Source organism: Aedes aegypti, chromosome 2 (genome assembly GCF_002204515.2).
Source record: "Aedes aegypti strain LVP_AGWG chromosome 2, AaegL5.0 Primary Assembly, whole genome shotgun sequence".
In the NCBI taxonomy this organism is placed as follows: Eukaryota; Metazoa; Arthropoda; class Insecta; order Diptera; family Culicidae; genus Aedes; species Aedes aegypti.
In genome coordinates, this window is record NC_035108.1 from 240,894,309 (window position 1) to 240,911,987 (window position 17,679).

Below are 17,679 nucleotides of genomic sequence, written 5' to 3' on the forward strand. Positions count from 1 at the left end.
CAGTGTGCGGTGGCGGCGTCGATTCGCAACAAGTGAAAACCATCGCCATCATTGTTTTGAGTGATGCGGTTGATAAAACTTTATAAATATTGAAATCCCGGTGGAAATGTGTTCCTTTAAGGAAAGTGAATAAAAGATTTGTTTAGTTGAAGTGTAGTGAACGCAATATGGAATCCAAAACACAAATGCTTGCCGCTGAATTACAATCGAAAAGGTAAGCACCTTCTATTTACAAGTGTAGTTGTGTGAGGCAATGAAATGCGGCATGAAATCGGAGATATTTTTTGAGAATATAAATCTCATGTATATTGTCGCTAAATTGATAATGCTGTATCTGAAAGTGTTGATTAAATATTGAAATACCACCTGAAGCATTTTTCTTCGCATAAAGTATCCATTTAATCAGGTGATTAGCAGTTATATTTCATCGATGTTGCAAATACCAATACTATCATAACAAAATGTTAATGATTTTGGAAGAAGCCATTTTGTGATGACGCACCAAAAGGCCTTAATTCATTTTCAAAAGCAGTTGTTGTTTAGGTGTTGAATGCTTATCATTTCAGTCGCTTTCAAGCCGGTGTCGCTGTTGGTCGTTGTTTAGTGATGAGGTTTTCAAGTAGTAGTTATTTAAATTATATGCAATTACAATCGTAGCTGTTTTAGCAACTTCTAATCTATTGAATTTTGGGAACTAGACAAATTGTATGTTTATTGTTCGTCCAAATTTAAGTTATTAACTTAAAAATACTGTCAACTCTCCTCAACTCGATATTGGTGGGACCATCGAGTAAGGTAGGTATCGAGGTGTAGAACACAAAACTCCCCCTATTTGAATAATTTTCCCATATTCTATGGGGTCTCTCATATACATGGGACAGTTATCCGTATATAGACAGAAAATCAGTGCAACTTCTGAGACCATCGAGTTAGCCATGAAAATACACTTTTACAATGGATCTATAACTTGATAATGAGAAACTGAGTACCGTAATTTCGGGTGAAATTGATCATTTTTCACGGTTTTTCTATTCTGTTTTCTATAATGTTAGCAATGCCAAACAACTAAATGCAGGAAAACAAGTACGAAGGTGAGTCTCATCGACTCATGTATAGAAATTTTCTAACAAATGTCATTTTAGTGTTAACAAATATCTCTAAAATAAAATATCAGAGGATCTCATTTCGGGGTGAAATTGATCACTTGTCAATGCCATTGTTGTTAGTTTTCAAAACAACTCTACATGATAAATTTGAGCTCCCTGAATCCGAATATGCTTGTCAAATTCTTAACAGTGCAATATTTATATAAATAACGAATAGTTAAATTTCAAGAAATACGCGGAAAACGCCTAAATGTATGCAATTTCCTAAAGAATTCAATGATATTTAATAGAAATTCAATTATTTCAACCATATGAGCTAATTGGTACGAGTTTTGGTGATGAAATCTGGTTTGGAGATATATATCAAGCAACCTCGCAAACTTTCAGGTTTATACCATGTTCAAATCCTTACTTACAAATAGAAGTTCATATGTGTTTGTCAATACTGCACCGTGCATGATTTTGAAATTTTACAATATTTTCATAGTAATAAACATTCTTTAACGCAAAAAACTTCACAACACACAATTCGACAATAGTTACAACAAACAACGTTCATTTGCTTCAGCTTACATTGATATTTGTGCTCTTTTACGAATAAATAAAATCGTGTGATACGATGATCAATTTCACCCTTCTGATCAATTACACCCGATTTTACGGTACCGAGATATGAAGTGTTGACTGTATTATCATTGTAAGTGCTAAAATACGATCTCTTGAACTTTGCTCGCGTATTTACACGCAAACGCGCACAAAACCCTCTTTGGCTCGGCTGAACGCAGTAATCCAAGTAATCGCTGCTCTATCTAACATTTATGAACCAACTCATCGCCAACTGCGATTGAGTGTGTTCATTTTAGTCTCACACGGAGCTTCGTGCGTATATATCACCTTGTTCAAAGATTCACATAATCAGTGCCTTTATTCTACTTTCGACTGATATCGCAATTCAATTTTCGAAAATTCCACCTTCCATGTACAAAAACACTGTTATCCTTGCTGGTGTTAAGCGATTGATAACGGGAATCGCAAGTAATCGAGATAATTTCTTTCGCTCAATCTACAGCAGTGACAAGGTTCACAGAATTTATGACCGTGAGTGCAACCCGTTGTTGTTGACTGCGATACGACGAAGCCTGTGTTCATCGACGGTAGGAAAGAAGCAGCAGCCGGAGAAGATCGACATGACCGAGTTCAACACTATCAGCCGGTGAGTATAGGCCTTTTCATGTGACAGATCCGTCTATGCATTTGTTTACATCGGTGGAGGACCGGTGCTAACACGGGCCTGTCATTTTCATAGAAGAAATGTCAAAGTGCTTCCCGATCAGCTGATTTGAGACGTCATTTGAATAGGCCTATTCAGTAGCTTACGGTAAATGCACGCAGCAAGCGATGAATGAATTCAAATGTTTGTGTGCCTTAGTTTGTAGGGTGAAGGATTGGTTTTCGGCAATCGAAAATATAAGTTTAACCGATTTGGACAAATTCTGTTAGACAGTAGAAGATTTTTTTTTTATCAAATTTTGTTTGAAATGATCATTTATTAAAATTTAAAAAAATATATATATAAATTTAAAAAGTTTAATATTGATAGATGGCAGTAGTCGGAGAATTATTATAAAAGAATTTCAAGCTATTATACATGATTTAATTCCTTATTCAGTTAAATGTCCATATTGGAAAAAATATCGGTGAAAAGTTTTTGAGAAGATCATCATCGTAACCATGAAATCCTATTCTAAGTATGGTTCAATTAGTCAATATCGAGTCGATAATGTATGTATATCTGAATACACTGAAACCTCCATTTACTTAATTTCTTTTGACGTAAATTTTATTTACATAACTATATTTACGTAATATGTACAGTTTTACTTTCCATGAGACTTTACTTGATTGGCGATTCTTTCGAGTTTCACTATCATCGGCATTTTTTGCAAGATGTACTTAGTCGAGGATAACTTTATAAACTATATATTATCTTCTTCCTCGAATTGATTATCATTCTTTTTAGTTCAGCACCCAGTCCCTGAAGACTATTCTTGCACCTGTTTGAACTGCATCACTTTTCGGGGAAACGAGTCATTCGGTGAAATGAGCCATTTGGGGAGCTGGAATTCGGGGAAATGATATAAAAATAATGATAAAATTATTAAACAGCATTTTCCCCTTATGATTTTGATTGGGGTTGGCCATGATCCACGTAGTCATTTATTTTAGATTTTCAAAACCACCTCCTTCCCCCTTCGTGATCTTTTGTCCGTACGAAAGTTTTGAGTTTAAATGATCATCTAAGCATGATCTACACTTTGGAATCAGTAATGACAAATTATCCTTACGTCCCATCAAAATGTGGTCTTCGACAAAGTTGTAGCTGGGAAAATTTCACATGAGAAGAGTTTGTTCACTTTTCCATAGATTATTATGACGAGCAGTTGGAGAACTGAACACAAAAGGTTTGCCTTGTCCATAGTAATTTCCATATACACTTCAAATGGTGTGTGCACAGTCAAATTTCTTCCAAATCACTTCAAATTTTGGGAGAATGATTTTCATCATAATTGACACCGTTTAAGCATAGGGCAGCAAAAACTTCAAAATTTGCATCAGTCTAATGACCACTGTATAGTAGGTTCCAGGAGGATGATTCTGGAGGGGGCCAGGCCCCCCTGGCCCTGACGGTTTCAAAACCAATGACTCCAAGTAGTTCTAGGATAGCTGTAATACAGTCTTCGTATTAAAATAGTGGTAGAATTAAATTAAATTGAGCCATATCAAGGTATCAAGCTTGTTCAAATTTCTTTCGAAAGATCAATGGTTGCATTTGTACATTTGAAAGCCTATACTCTAAGGAGTTCTTGTGTAGATTAAACGGTCGTTGAACTCATATCTTAACAGAATATATTTGCATGTGCATATGTGGCAAATGAGTATTTGCCGGTATTATCCTTGTCCGAAATGTTCTGAAAAATCTCTCGTCACGCTTGTAGATCTGATGGCATGTACTCCAAGTAGTTCCTGGATAACATCAAAACGGTCGTTGTACGAAAATCTTGGTAGAATATAATTGGATGAGTCCGTATGGGTCCCGCTTTCTTGATCCTAGACTGAAATGATTTGTTATCTAAAGAGGGGACCCGTCCTTCCACAAGCATCCCGCCAATCCAAGAATCCAAGAACTACTTCATGGAATGCAATGGTTTCGCCCAGCTCAACGGTATAACAAATGAACTGGGTCGTACGTTAGACTTGTGCTTCACTGATCTGACTTTTTCAAGCATCACTGTCGCAAATGTTGAACCGTTCTGTAAAGTTGATCCTCAACTAAGGATTTAGATTTCATTTTCGGCAGCACGTTACGCCCCTCAACACGAGATGGCTTTCTTTAACTTCAGAAAAGCAAACTATGAAGTTATTAATGAAGAGGTTTCAGCAGTAAGCTGGGACCAAGTACTGGACTGTATTGATATTGACGATGTTGTAGATAAGCTCTATGCCGTGATATATGACATCGTGAATCGTTTTGTCCGCAAGACTCTCCCACGTCATCCTAAAAATCCGATCTGGTTTACACGAGAACTTACGAGACTGTTTCGTAGAAAAGACAAGGCGCATAAAAAGTACAAACATACGAGGGACCCACTGGATTACACGAATTACAGTAATCTTCGTAGACAAGCGAAACAGTTATTGCAGACATGTGAGCGTTCAAATCTAGACGATCTACAGCTCAAATCAAAAAGAGAAGTCCACTCGTTTTGGGCGTACGCTAGGTCCTTAAGGAAATTAAGTTCTGTGAGGCATTTTATGGTAGCAGACACTACACTGGCACAGACGAGATCGTCGAAGGCTTTGCGGATTTCTTCAGTACCACTTCCGCATGAACCAGTCAACATTCGCCTTCCTTGCAATTCGATTTTTCATGTTCAGACACTTTCTCATTTGGAACGGTAACTGATGTAGATGTATATCATGTGTTGAGTTCACTCAAAGAGGACAAAGGGATGGGACCCGATGGAATCTCTAATGTTTTTTTTTAAACGATCTGCTCGACTACACTGGCTTTTAAATTCAACAGAGTACTAATATTGCAGGGATATCCCGAGCGTTGGAAGCTGGGAAATATGACACCGAGCTTTGAGGATGGAAATGCAATGAATCTTGAAAACTATGTGGTGTGGCGGTGTAGAACGGGTTCGGTCAAATCATGGAGAGGATTCTCAAAATTCAGCTACAGTGCCACATGCTGAAGTTCATTTATCCTAGCCAGCATGGATTTCTCAAGGATCGATCAACTCTAACAAACTTTTTGGAAACGATTCAGAAGTTTAACGATGTGCTGGATAAAGGGTCAAACACAATGCAACGGCATTACGGCAAGAACGGCAAAACGGCAACACCGACTAGGATGACATTTCAATGTTTTGTTCAATGTCGACTCAATCATTTTCAACATGGATTTGACAAATAGAGTGTAGATCAAGATGGGCTTGCCGTTTTGCCGTTGTACCGTGCTGCCGTTCACATTGTGTTTGGGGCTTTTTTTTTTTTTTACAAGGGGGAAATCTGCAAACAGATCCCCTGAGAAGATAACTCAGGGAATGCGGGGATGACGCACCAACGACGACCCGCTAAAACCAGCCTATGCACTGTGCATGAGCAATTCATTTAGAATTGCTCAAGTGGTGAACAGTGCATCGACATGACCCTTGGACTCAGACCCTCATCTCCCCGGAACCACCTTACGGTATTTCTTCGGGAAGGGACCAGTGCATATAGCACAACACGTGTAGCAGAAGTAACCTAGGCAAACTGCTTCTCCTAGCCGACTTAAACAATGTTACAAGGGACCAGCCTCGGCAGGGCTAATCCTCTGCAGCCAACTCTTGGTCGGCGCGCCATAGACGCTGCAATTCTAACATAATGACAGCCGTGGTTACTGCATTCCAGCACTCGGCATCCGCACACATTCTCTCTATAATATTGTCGGGGGACGTGTCCCCTCCGCATGTAGTGAGCATGCGACCTCTCACAACAATGAAACGGGGGCAATCAAACACGACATGCTCCGCTGTTTCCTCTACACCAGCACAATTGGGGCACGCAGGAGATTCTGAGTGCCCGAACCTATGCAGGTACTGTCTATAGCAACCAGGTCCTGACAGAAACTGCGTCAGGTGGAAGTTCACTTCCCCATGGCTTCTACCATACCAATCTGACACATTTGGTATTAGTCGATGGGTCCATCTACCCTTAGTGGAGTTATCCCATTCCTGCTGCCAGCTTCTGAGCGTTTCCTCTTTACACGTGTCGCGGACTCCTCTGGTACCCCTTAAGTTGAAGCATTGAACATCTTCCTTGATGATGAGCCCGATGGGCGTCATCCCGGCTATGATGCACACGGCCTCTTTAGATACCGTCCGGTATGCACTTGCTACTCTTAAGCACATTATCCTGTACGTGCTTTCCAACCGCTTTAGGTTTCTGTTCGTTCTAAGCGCTTTTGACCAGATTGGTCCTCCATACCTTAGTATGGATAGCGCCACGCTTGCCAGCAGCTTGCGTTTGCTGGCAATTACAGCAGAGCTGTTAGACATCATCCTCGAAAGCGCCGCTATAGTCGTAGATGCCCTTTTACAGGCATATTCAACGTGGCTAGCGAAGCTCAGCTTGTCATCGATCATTACCCCAAGATGCCTAAGGGATCGCTTGGACTCTATGGTGCAATCACCTACCGAGATAAGCGCCCGTTGCTCGGACCTGCGGTTGTTGACCACCACCACCTCAGTCTTGTGACGGGCCAGTCCTAGTTTCCTAGACTTCATCCACTCCTCAACCAGGGAAATAGAGTGCGCTGCTGTCAACTCTACTTCCTCCATCGATTCACCATAGACCACTAGGGTGATATCGTCGGCGAAGCCAACAATCTTAACACCCGTCGGAAGGGGCAGCCTCAGTACGTCATCGTACATCGCATTCCATAACAGCGGGCCCAGGATTGAACCTTGAGGTACTCCCGCGGTAATTCGAACGCTTTTCTGCCCCTCCTCTGTGTCATACAGTAGAATCCTACCATCAAAATAGCTTTCTAGAAGCTTACACAACTGCACCGGTACCTTGAGGCGGTGAAGCGCGTGTGCTATTGCTTCCCAGCTTGCGCTGTTGAACGCATTCTTCACATCCAGAGTGACAACCGCGCAGTAACGGATGCCGCTCCTTTTATGCTCGATTGCCACCTCAGCTGTTTGAACGACCGACTGGATGGCGTCCAGAGTAGATTTACCTTTTCTGAATCCAAACTGGTTGTTGGACAGGCCGTCCGCACTCTCCGTATACGGTACTAGTCTGTTGAGAATCAACCTCTCCAATAACTTGCCCGTCGTATCTAGTAGACAGATAGGTCTATACGCCGACGGGTCACCTGGTGGTTTCCCCGCCTTTGGTAGTAGCACCAATTTCTGTCGCTTCCATACATCCGGGAAGATTCCTTGATCAATGCAGCGTTGCATCGTGGTTCTGAACATGTCCGGATCCGTGTTCACTGCCGCTTTTAAGGCAACATTCGGGATACCATCGGGTCCCGGTGCCTTGTTTGACGCGAATGATTTCACGACTTCTGCCAGCTCTTCGTTCGTCACTCTCGCCACTTCTTCTCCTTCATCTGCCGCATACGGCGCTGGGGGCCATGGGCTTATGGGATGGTGCGGGAAGAGTACATCGATTATCGATCGCAGCAACTCGGGCGATTTCTCTTGGGGCGCTATGGCTCCTTTGGTCTTAGCCATTACCACTCTGTAGGCGTCACCCCATGGACTAGAATTGGCACTCTCGCATAGACTTTCAAAGCATGTTTGGGGCTTAACGGCGGTCAGGTGGATGCGGTTTACTTTGACATGTCTAAAGAAAAGATATTATAGTACTATAATATATTTTGTCTAAAGCGTTTGACAAAGTCCGCACGCTCTGTTACTCGTCAAGTGCAAGGCCTACGGACTGTCTGATGGTACTTTCAGGCTGTGAACCGTTTCACCAATTCGTTTAACCATTAGTTAAAATTTGACATATCGATAGTTATTTTCCCCTCAAATGGTTAAATTGAACTTCGCGGTCGACCCATTTGAGCTTTGACAGTCGAGTAGTTATTTCAGAACAAAGTTGACAGATGGTTAGTTATTCTCAAATTCACGGGAGCAGAAAATAACTTTCGAACTGTCAAGTTTAACCATGCTCCAGAGCATATTTATTTTCAACCGGAGGGGAAATAACTATCGAACTGTCAAATTTTAACTAAAAGTTAAACGAATTTTTGAAACGGTTCACAACCTCAACATACTGCACACATACCTTTCAAATCAGGCGTATCAAGTTAAATTGAATGGTGTGTCATCTAGGCCAATTTTTGCCACATCTGGCGTCGGTCAAGGATCGGTTCTTGGACCCTTGTTGTACTTAAGCGAAGTATGCACCTCAACAGAAAAGTAATCGCCTATCTCGATGCGTGAGAAATTTCTTGCATGGAATGCTCAAGAAAAGCATTTTTCTTTGATCGCAGTACGCAGTTGATAAGAAATTTCAATAAGGCGATATTCAAAACTGAAAAGGCAGTAGATGGCTCTTTTTCAATGGTAGTAAAAACCATTTTCGAAGGAAAAAAAGTTTATCATGTTTTTCAATGCTCTCTGATCGTCTACAAAATAAATGTACCGAGAAAAAGTGTAAATTATGTGCTTCTTCCTATGTTGCACACGGTGCGTTCTCAACGCAACCTCTTTTTTACGGTTCTCCTACTAGCCACCAGATGTCGAAGTGATCGTTTAGCTTTGACAATATTAGCCTATAAAAAATATTATTTTTCTTAAAATTCTATGCTGATTATCAATGTGTTACTTTTGGATTTTCGTACTCGTTGTGTATACTAGACCAGCGAGCTCGATTTGGTGCACGGGGGTAATTTACACCTAATACCTTTAGGGTCGTTGGGGGACCACTTAGCGTCCACGTACGGACTTCAAATTATTACCTGATTTTTTTTCTTACCAAAACGAGCACTTTACAATGACGAACTTATAACTTTTCGCATTTTCGAAAAATAAGGGACGGCCTAGTCCGCACTCCCTATGTAAAAACGAAATCCTGAAGCAAAGAAAGCATCACGGAAGATGAACTAAACACAAAAAGTTATGTATTCACTTTACACTTGATTTCTAATCACTACTTTTTTGATCCAGTTTCCTAATGGATCATTGAAGGTAGTTTTTAAGTGCTCACCGCATCAAAACAAAGCACTGTATATGGGATTTAACATTGTGGCAGCATTGCTGTTCTGTCAAACACACAAGGCTACGATGGCGCTATCTATGTTTTACATAGCGGCCGTTTCCGTTATTTTAATGATCATTGCAAGCAATTTACGTGTTTCATTATTTTCCATACAGGGGACGGACCTGGTGTAGTGGTTAGAACACATGCCTCTCACGCCGAGGACCTGGGATCGAATCCCATCCCCGAGATAGTCACTAATAATTTCAGTGACGACTTCCTTCGGAAGGAAAGTAAACCCGTTGGTCCCGAGATGGACTGGCCCAGGGCTAAAAATCTCGTTAATAAAGATAGAAAAAAAAAAATTTCCATACGTTTTGACAGTTCTCTGAGAAATTTGAGAATCCAGCGTAGCGCGATTAGCGAGTGGAATACAAACATCAGTGTCGCCGCTCGGCGGTTGGTAAGAGAAACTGAATGTTCGAAAGGTTGTCTGTAATTTTTGCCGCTAGTGCCAACTGTTAGCGTTTGAGAACAAAATAAACAGTCATTACCCTATTCATATGGAGCTTACTCTATGAAATTTCTTGATCATTTCTTGGGCAGAAATTTTTACTTTTCTTGAGCGGAACAGCATACCTAGCTTTACTGTTTATTAACAATTTACTATTCAAGATATCAGACTGGCGCTGGGCGTTTGCTGATGATGTAAAAATTGCAAAACGCATCAGCAACGTGTCGTCGCGACTGCAGCAGACGATGGGTGACATTACTCACTGGAGTGCTTCTAATGGCCTCGCTCGCAATGTGAGAAAGAGCAAAAACATCACCATATCGCGCCAGAAACGTCCCTACGAATCAACGTATTTTGTTGATGAAGTGCCACTGGAAAAGGTATCGGAGATACGTGACCTGGGTGTAATAGTTGACAGACGCTTGAGCTTTAGTCCACACGTTGACATGGTTGTACGAAAAGCGGCAAGCTTGTCTGAGTTCGTGATGAGGATATGCAGAAGCTTCAACCAACTTGATGCTATGATATCACTTTTTAACCGTTTCGTACGCCCAATTTTTGAATACTGTTCACCATCATGCAACCCATGCTATTTGCAGTATGTAGAACGTATTGAAGCAGTGCAGCATACGTTCAATCGTTTTGTATACACAAAATTTCATTTTCCATACGAGCTTTATCAGACTACGATTAGCCGTCGTCTGCAGATGACATCATTATGTGACCGACGGCGCGTTCTTGACATGTCTACGCTTCACCGACTAGTTCATAGTTCTATCCACTGCGGCCTTATATTATGTATACAAACGATCTTCAGTATCGTTTTCCAAAGAACGGTCTACGCCACGTGGATCTATTCTACGTTTGTTCAAGAACAAACTTGGGTAAATCTGCGCCGTTATCTCGTTTATGCCGGACCTACAACTAGAGCTACAACGACGTGGACATATTTGAGAATCTTACGCAATGCAAAAGAATGATCCAAGATTAGGTTTTATAGTGTGTTAAGTGTTGTTCAATCGATATACAAATTCTTGTATTGTCGTCCGATTATTGGGTAATAAAACGAAAATAAAATAAAATAAAAATACAATTCATAAATCACCAATCCTGATCAGATCTTTACTTGTACCTCAGAATAGCTGTACACGGTTATGTATTTCAATAATTTCAATGATATTTTCAAAATGGCGAACCTTCATCTTAGAGAGGCTAATCTGCCACCTATTCGACGTGGCTCTACCGCCCAAGAAGATGTAGCTAAGTACTCTGGGGGTTTATGTACTCTAGTGGATGATTGGCTGCCTTTTGGAAGGAGGGTGATGGAGTCTGACTTTGACATATTCTATTTTAGATTATCGGGAGCATTGAGCTGGTACATTATCAACGAGTTTCTTAATAGCATTCACGACACCAAAATTCGAACAAAAAACAGACTTATCGTCTAATTTGCTTTTATTCTACCGTTTTCAGACCATCAGCTCATCCGGAGCTACTGGCAAACGGGACCTACTTTCCTGACCTTCCTAAATCGGGACCACTGACCAAATACCGACAACAGTCAGCAATCGACTGGCGCAAAGTGAAGCTAGCGTTCAACGATGAAGCCTCCTTGGAACTGCAGCACAGCACGTGGAACTTCCTCCAGAGTCATCCGCTGTTTGCCAGACCTAGCCGGCCTCTGTCGACCGATGAAAGTCGACACCTAGCGACAAAGCAAATGTACGCACTTCACGATGCGAACCTTTTCGGCATTGATAAGCTACTGGAGCGACCGGATTTCGTGGCATTCTTCAACCACGTGCTGATGGCTTATGATCCCAACTTTGCCGTGAAGCATTCCCTAGGGTTTGGAATGTTTTCATCGGTTATTCAAGCGCTTGATGTTGGTCGGTTATCCCACATCATCCAGCAGAACCAGAGCGGTGAGATCTTGGGCGCATTTGGATTGACCGAAATTTCCCACGGAACCAACGCTAAGGGAATGCGCACAACGGCAACCTATGACGTGAAGACCAAAGAGTATGTCTTGAACACTCCGGACTTCGAAGCTGCCAAATGTTGGATTGGGAATCTGGGAAAAACCTGTACGCACCTCGTTTGCTATGCTCAACTTTACACAGAGGATGGACGACACCATGGACTGAATGCCTTCGTAGTGCCAGTGCGTGATCCGAAAACTCTGAATGCATATCCTGGGGTGATCGTTGGAGATCTCGGAGAAAAGTCCGGTTTGCATGGCGTAGATAATGGATTTGTCATGTTCAAGAAGTATCGCATACCACGAGATTACTTGCTAGCTAAGACTGGAGACGTTAATGAAGAGGGACAGTTTGTTTCTCCGTACAAGGACGAAAATAAAAGATTCGGTGCTTCTTTGGGAGCGCTGTCTGGAGGAAGAGTTGGAATTTGTGGTGAGTTACTTATTAGGATTTACTTAGTATTTATATCACGAAAAGAGCAGATTACTGAGACCCTGTTCCATGATAGCTTTAACAAGCCTTAAAGTTATGTAGATAACTGAATACACCACACTCCATACTTGCAGGTATTGCGAATATCTATCTCACGAAGGCCATCAGCATTGCCATTCGTTATTCGGCCAGTAGGAAGCAATTTGGTGCCGACGATAACTCCGAAGAGCTGCCGGTGCTCGAGTACCAGTCGCAACAGTTTCGCTTGTTTCCCCACTTTGCTAACGTTTTCACTATAAAAATGTTCAACCTCTGGTTCGCCAAGGTGTACGGAGATGTTCTGCTGAAAATGTTAATGGGCGAAAGGAACGGACACGTGGGGATGGAACTGCACGCGTTGTCTTCGGCTGCCAAACCAGTTTGCACCTGGGCTGCTAGAGACGGCATTCAGGAGTGTCGTGAAGCTTGCGGAGGCCATGGATTCCTGAAGCTCTCGACTCTGGGAGATTTGCGCAACGACAACGATCCGAACTGCACTTATGAAGGGGAGAATAACGTACTGATTCAGCAAGCGTCCAATTGGCTGCTGAACGTTCGGGCTCGTGGATTTGAAGCGTTCGAAGTTGTTTCACCGCTTGGGAGCGCCGCCTTCTTAAAAGACTCCGCGAAGATACTGAAATCGAGGGCGAATTGGAAAACACCTCTGCAAGCGTTAGATATTCAAGGTAGTTATTACTGGGTACTTTATTTTCAAAGCTTTTCAATATTATCTCCAAATCTTAGCACTTTTAGATGCACTTAATTGGTTAGTGGCTTTCTTACTAGAAGAAACTTATGCCAAGACTGTGCAATTGAAACAAAAAGGAAAATCATCGTTCGAAGCTAGAAACGAGTCGCAATCATTCTATGCAAGAACGTTATCCATCGTGTATGGTGAGGTGAGTGTTCCTTTTTCCCATTTTTATACACTCGTTCAACCAATTCCCTTTCTTCCAAACAGAGAGCTCTCATATACGCGGCAAACAAGTTTTTGAACAATCTAGAAGATGGCCAGGAAAAAATCGCTCTTCAGCGATTGGTTTCGCTCTGCGGTGCTAACCTGGTTCTGAAGTATAGCGGCATCTTCTACGAAGGTGGATACTTCAACCAGACGCCAAAGGCGATGAGTCTGCTGCAGCAAGGAGTGCTGGAATTGCTACCGCTGGTGAAGACCGATGCCATTTCGCTAGTCGACGCTATAGCTCCCCCTGATTTCGTGCTCAATTCGCCTCTGGGTATGAGCGACGGCGAAGTGTACAAACACATGGAGTCGGCCATCATGCAAGCTCCGGGAGCTTTGGAACGGCCGCAGTGGTGGCGGGATGTAGTTTACAGGGACTACATTAAATCGAAACTGTAGTATGCTAATGTTTTTAAACGATATTTACATATGTGATATACTATTTTTTGGGAATGAATGGGTACAACGTATGAAATACAGATTATATGCTTTATGGTTTTATGTACGTTGCTATTACACTTTTTATTATCGAAAAAATCCTTTGCTTAGGCTTGATAATTCAATGTCCATCGTAAGGTTGTGGAACAGTACCGGTGCCAAAAATACTGGTATACTGATTCATTTTTCGTACCGGAATGCCGGTACTGAGTCAATCGCAGTACCGGTATTTCTCGTACCGCAACACGGAGTAACTTTTATAGCCTTTTGAAATAAAATCTGATTATTTCTGCATTTTGTCTCAAGGATGTTTTTTTTATATTTTTGAAACAAACACCTATTGGTATCTCAGTTGGTGTTTAGGGTATCTTTGTTAATTGATGAATGAGTTGAAAATGGATTGGGTAATTTTAATAGAGAACGTGGATTCAATTTCATGCATCAAAATACAGAACTCATAGGAAAAACGTCCTACAAAAGTGTTTTTAGCTGAAACAAATATGGCAAACATTTAAAATTATATTAAATTAATCAACTCATTACACGTGGTAAATATGGACAAATTATGGGTGAAATTATGAAAATAAAATCACGTGCTCGGGTGGGATTTGAACCCAGGACTCTTGTATGCTAGACGAGCGCTTTACCAACTAAGCTACCGAGCCACTTGGTGACCCAATAACTGAGTTGGTTACAAGTTTAGAATTCAAATCCCTATACTGCCCATAATCGCATAACAGTCCCATGTCGATTTTTGACCGATTTGCGTTTTTTACATAAATCAACTCAACATCGTCAGAAGATCGATAAAAACTGCTAAAAAAGTAGCCTTTGTTCCTAACTTGTACAAAAACAAACCCCATTTGTGTTGTCCCATCTTGAAAATATACGCATAACAGTCACATCAAAGTCCGTATAGTGATCGGGCTCAGAATGGGTACCACTTCTAGTACTACATTCGGACTTTCGATACTACTAGTTATTCACTGATGTGTAGCGAAGTAAAGGGAAATCAATTATACAGTGAAACCTCCATGAGTCGATGTTCTATGTCTTAATATCGACTCATGGAACCATACTTAAACAAAATTTCATGGTAACTATGATGATTCGCTCAAACAGCTTTCCAAAGCATTTCTGTTCCATGACTCGATGTTTCCATGAGTCTATGATTCCTTCAGATATCGACTCATGGAGGTTTGACTGTATTTAATACACACTTGCTTACGACATTAGAAATGTCATATATACACGTTGTTTCGAAAATATTTTTAAATTAGAGTGGATATCAAACATAATTATGTATTTTCAATTACGATACATTAAAGATTTTCATTTTAGATAAGGCTTATACAAATATTAATCTTCTTTTATGTCCGTACTTAACCATTTGGGTGGTACGAGGGGAATAAAAATAAATGAGGAACAAAAACAAAAAAAAAAATAAAGTTCATTCTACATTTTGCATTTAAATTTTGTGGATTAGCTTGATTCGTCCTGAACCAGGTTGTTTTGGAACATCTCGAATCATTTCCATCGTATTTCATTTCCGCATTATTCAAAAGATGATCATCTGGGTCTCTCATGACTGGGACTCATGACTGTAAGCGCATTCCACATCATGACGTGTGTTTTGAGAAAGTATTCAATCCTATTTTTATCTGATGATTGAACCATGGACATACAGTATACTATCCGTAACTCGCTATTCCGTATCTCGATATAGAGTTATAGAACGTGTAGTAAATGTGGGTTTTCATGGATACCTCGATGGTCCCTTTAACCAAAGTTACCCTGATGTTGTGTTCTTTAATACGATATTTCTCTAACTCGATAGTCGCCTTAACATCGAGTTACGGAGAGTTGACTGTATTATACAGTGATACCTCCATGAGTCGATGTTCCATGACTCGATATCGACTCATGGAACCATACTAAAAACATAATTTCATGGTTACTATGATGGTCCCTAGAAGCAGCATTCCAAAGAATTGCTGTTCCATGACTCGATATTTCCATGAGTCGATGGTTTCTTCAATATCGACTCATGGAGGTTTCACTGTAATAACTATTTTTTTACGGCCAAAGAACATAAATAGCAAATGAAACAACCAGTACTTCAATAACAATGAATGTTTTAGTAGCTGTCGAACGAGTCGATGAACATGATGGGACTGATATGCAAATACATTGGTATATTATATTGTGTATAATCGCATAACAGTCTCGCTACGATTTTTCTGCATTTTAAGGCAAATTTTCAAATTGAATTCAAAAGAAAATTTATTAGGTTTGTTCGTGAACTCAACAAATAGTGATATGTAGAAATTTAACAAATTTCAGGCCAAATAGAGACTCAAAATGGAATGAAATTGTTTTCACATTTCAATCGTCTTTTTCTCAGTTTGTCGTTTTCCAACATGGGACTGTTGTGCAAAGAGGGGCAGTATATACCACGCGGACCCCTTTCATAACCCATATCCATCCATCTCATATCACGGAAAGAGCGAGTGCGATTTATTTAGTGTTGAAACTGTTTGCCTATCGTACCTACATCGCTTCCACAACAACTGTATTGTGGAAGAGTAAAGATGTGGGAAGGCTATCAACGTGTCGTTCTCACTCAAGTGACGACATGACTACTACAGAGAGGCAGTAACACTCTAATATAAATTGATACTTATATTGAGCTGTTCGGTAATCCATTATTAAATCTGCTGTGAGTGTAGAGATGTGCACGAGAGTCGTACACAGAATAGGGGTGGCACGAAAGTTGTCTCTCCAATACTCCTCCTCAACCTTTGTTGCCACCGCTTGCAGACAAACCCATCATCTCTGAAAACTTTCTTTGTTTGATCGTACCAAGGGGCATCGTCAAAACATCCGCTACCATATCTTCCGTTGGACAATACTGCAGCTTGAGAATACCGTCATGACACAATTCCCGCACGTAGTTCTCACGCGTCTCAATATGCTTTAAGCGCCGAGTGGGTCGCTTCGAGCTAGCAAATGTGATGCAGCTTTGATTATCCTCCATCACTTCCACAGGTCCGTCGTATGGTTCACCCAGATCGTCGAACAACTTCAGAAGCCATACTCAGGGTGGCCACCGAACCGGGAAAAACGGGAAAAGCGGGAAAAAGACGGGAATTTGAATCCACCGGGAAAAAGTCGGGAAAAAATGGAATTTGAGAAGATCACCGGGAAAATAGTTTTGGACGGACATCTTCAAGCTGAAATGTACAAAGCAACCTCCAAAATAAGTTATAGAAAGTTGTTACGTTTAATGATATTGCCATGTGGCATTCGCAATTTTGAACAAATATCTTTCAAACATTAATGATTTAATTTCTACTATAATACACCATATTTCTTAAAAATGTTTCGAATTATTTTTTTTGAATTTTTGCACTATCAGGGCTAATATTTTTTTAACTTTTCTCTATCTTTTTTACTCGAAGTTTTGATCAAAGTTTAATTACTTATTGCAGATTGATTTAGATCTCTGCTGTAATTGCTGAATACCTTTATTTATAAAAGCTTTAATTATGCCACTAGTTATCTATTCGACAAAGTTTTGAATAAAAGCTCATTTACGATTTTAATAACGATCAAGCTGTTATAGCTCATATAAAATGTGTAGAATATCCATACAAAACGCACGAGTGGATGGGTGGATATCAAAAATAATTATTTTTGGTGTTATTAAAATTGTGAGTGATTCCTAAGTAAGTGCTTCTACATGTGTGGCCTTGTTTCATTCATACCTTGAACTTATTTGCTTTAGAGAATTCTTTTTTTTATGAAGAAAATTCAAAGGATTAAGAGTTGAAAAAAAAAATCGATTACGTTAAAGAACTACCTGGGCACCTGGGGCTTTTGTTGGCCAAATTATATGAAATTCAGCATTAAGATGCACTTAAGATGATTATAAACCAAAGC

The 17,679-nt window shown here is 40.6% G+C and overlaps 1 protein-coding gene across 3 annotated transcripts; it reads left to right on the top strand.

The window, feature by feature from the left end:
• Positions 1–176: 176 nt before the first annotated feature.
• Positions 177–14,031, top strand: LOC5571144 (peroxisomal acyl-coenzyme A oxidase 3). Of its 3 annotated transcripts, none has more exons than XM_021844579.1 (6): positions 177–214; positions 2,176–2,319; positions 11,359–12,299; positions 12,434–13,024; positions 13,083–13,237; positions 13,300–14,031. In XM_021844579.1, exons 1-6 carry the CDS (start codon positions 186–188, stop codon positions 13,696–13,698), a joined length of 2,259 nt encoding a protein of 752 aa, XP_021700271.1. In that variant the 5' UTR covers positions 177–185; the 3' UTR covers positions 13,699–14,031. The 3 variants fall into 3 exon arrangements, with proteins under 3 accessions (XP_021700271.1, XP_021700272.1, XP_001653457.2); XM_021844580.1 differs by lacking the exon at positions 177–214 and adding an exon at positions 556–795; XM_001653407.2 differs by lacking the exon at positions 177–214 and having other exon boundaries at positions 1,992–2,319.
• The last annotated feature ends 3,648 nt before the right edge of the window (positions 14,032–17,679 follow it).

Excerpts from the sequence above, each read along its gene's own strand:
- LOC5571144 (XM_001653407.2), top strand. The coding sequence starts at position 2,084 with ATGTACAAAAACACTGTTATCCTTGCTGGTGTTAAGCGATTGATAACG. Across the intron at positions 2,320-11,358 it reads GAGTTCAACACTATCAGCCG|ACCATCAGCTCATCCGGAGC; the intron begins GTGAGTATAGGC and ends TACCGTTTTCAG. Across the intron at positions 13,238-13,299 it reads TATCCATCGTGTATGGTGAG|AGAGCTCTCATATACGCGGC; the intron begins GTGAGTGTTCCT and ends TCTTCCAAACAG.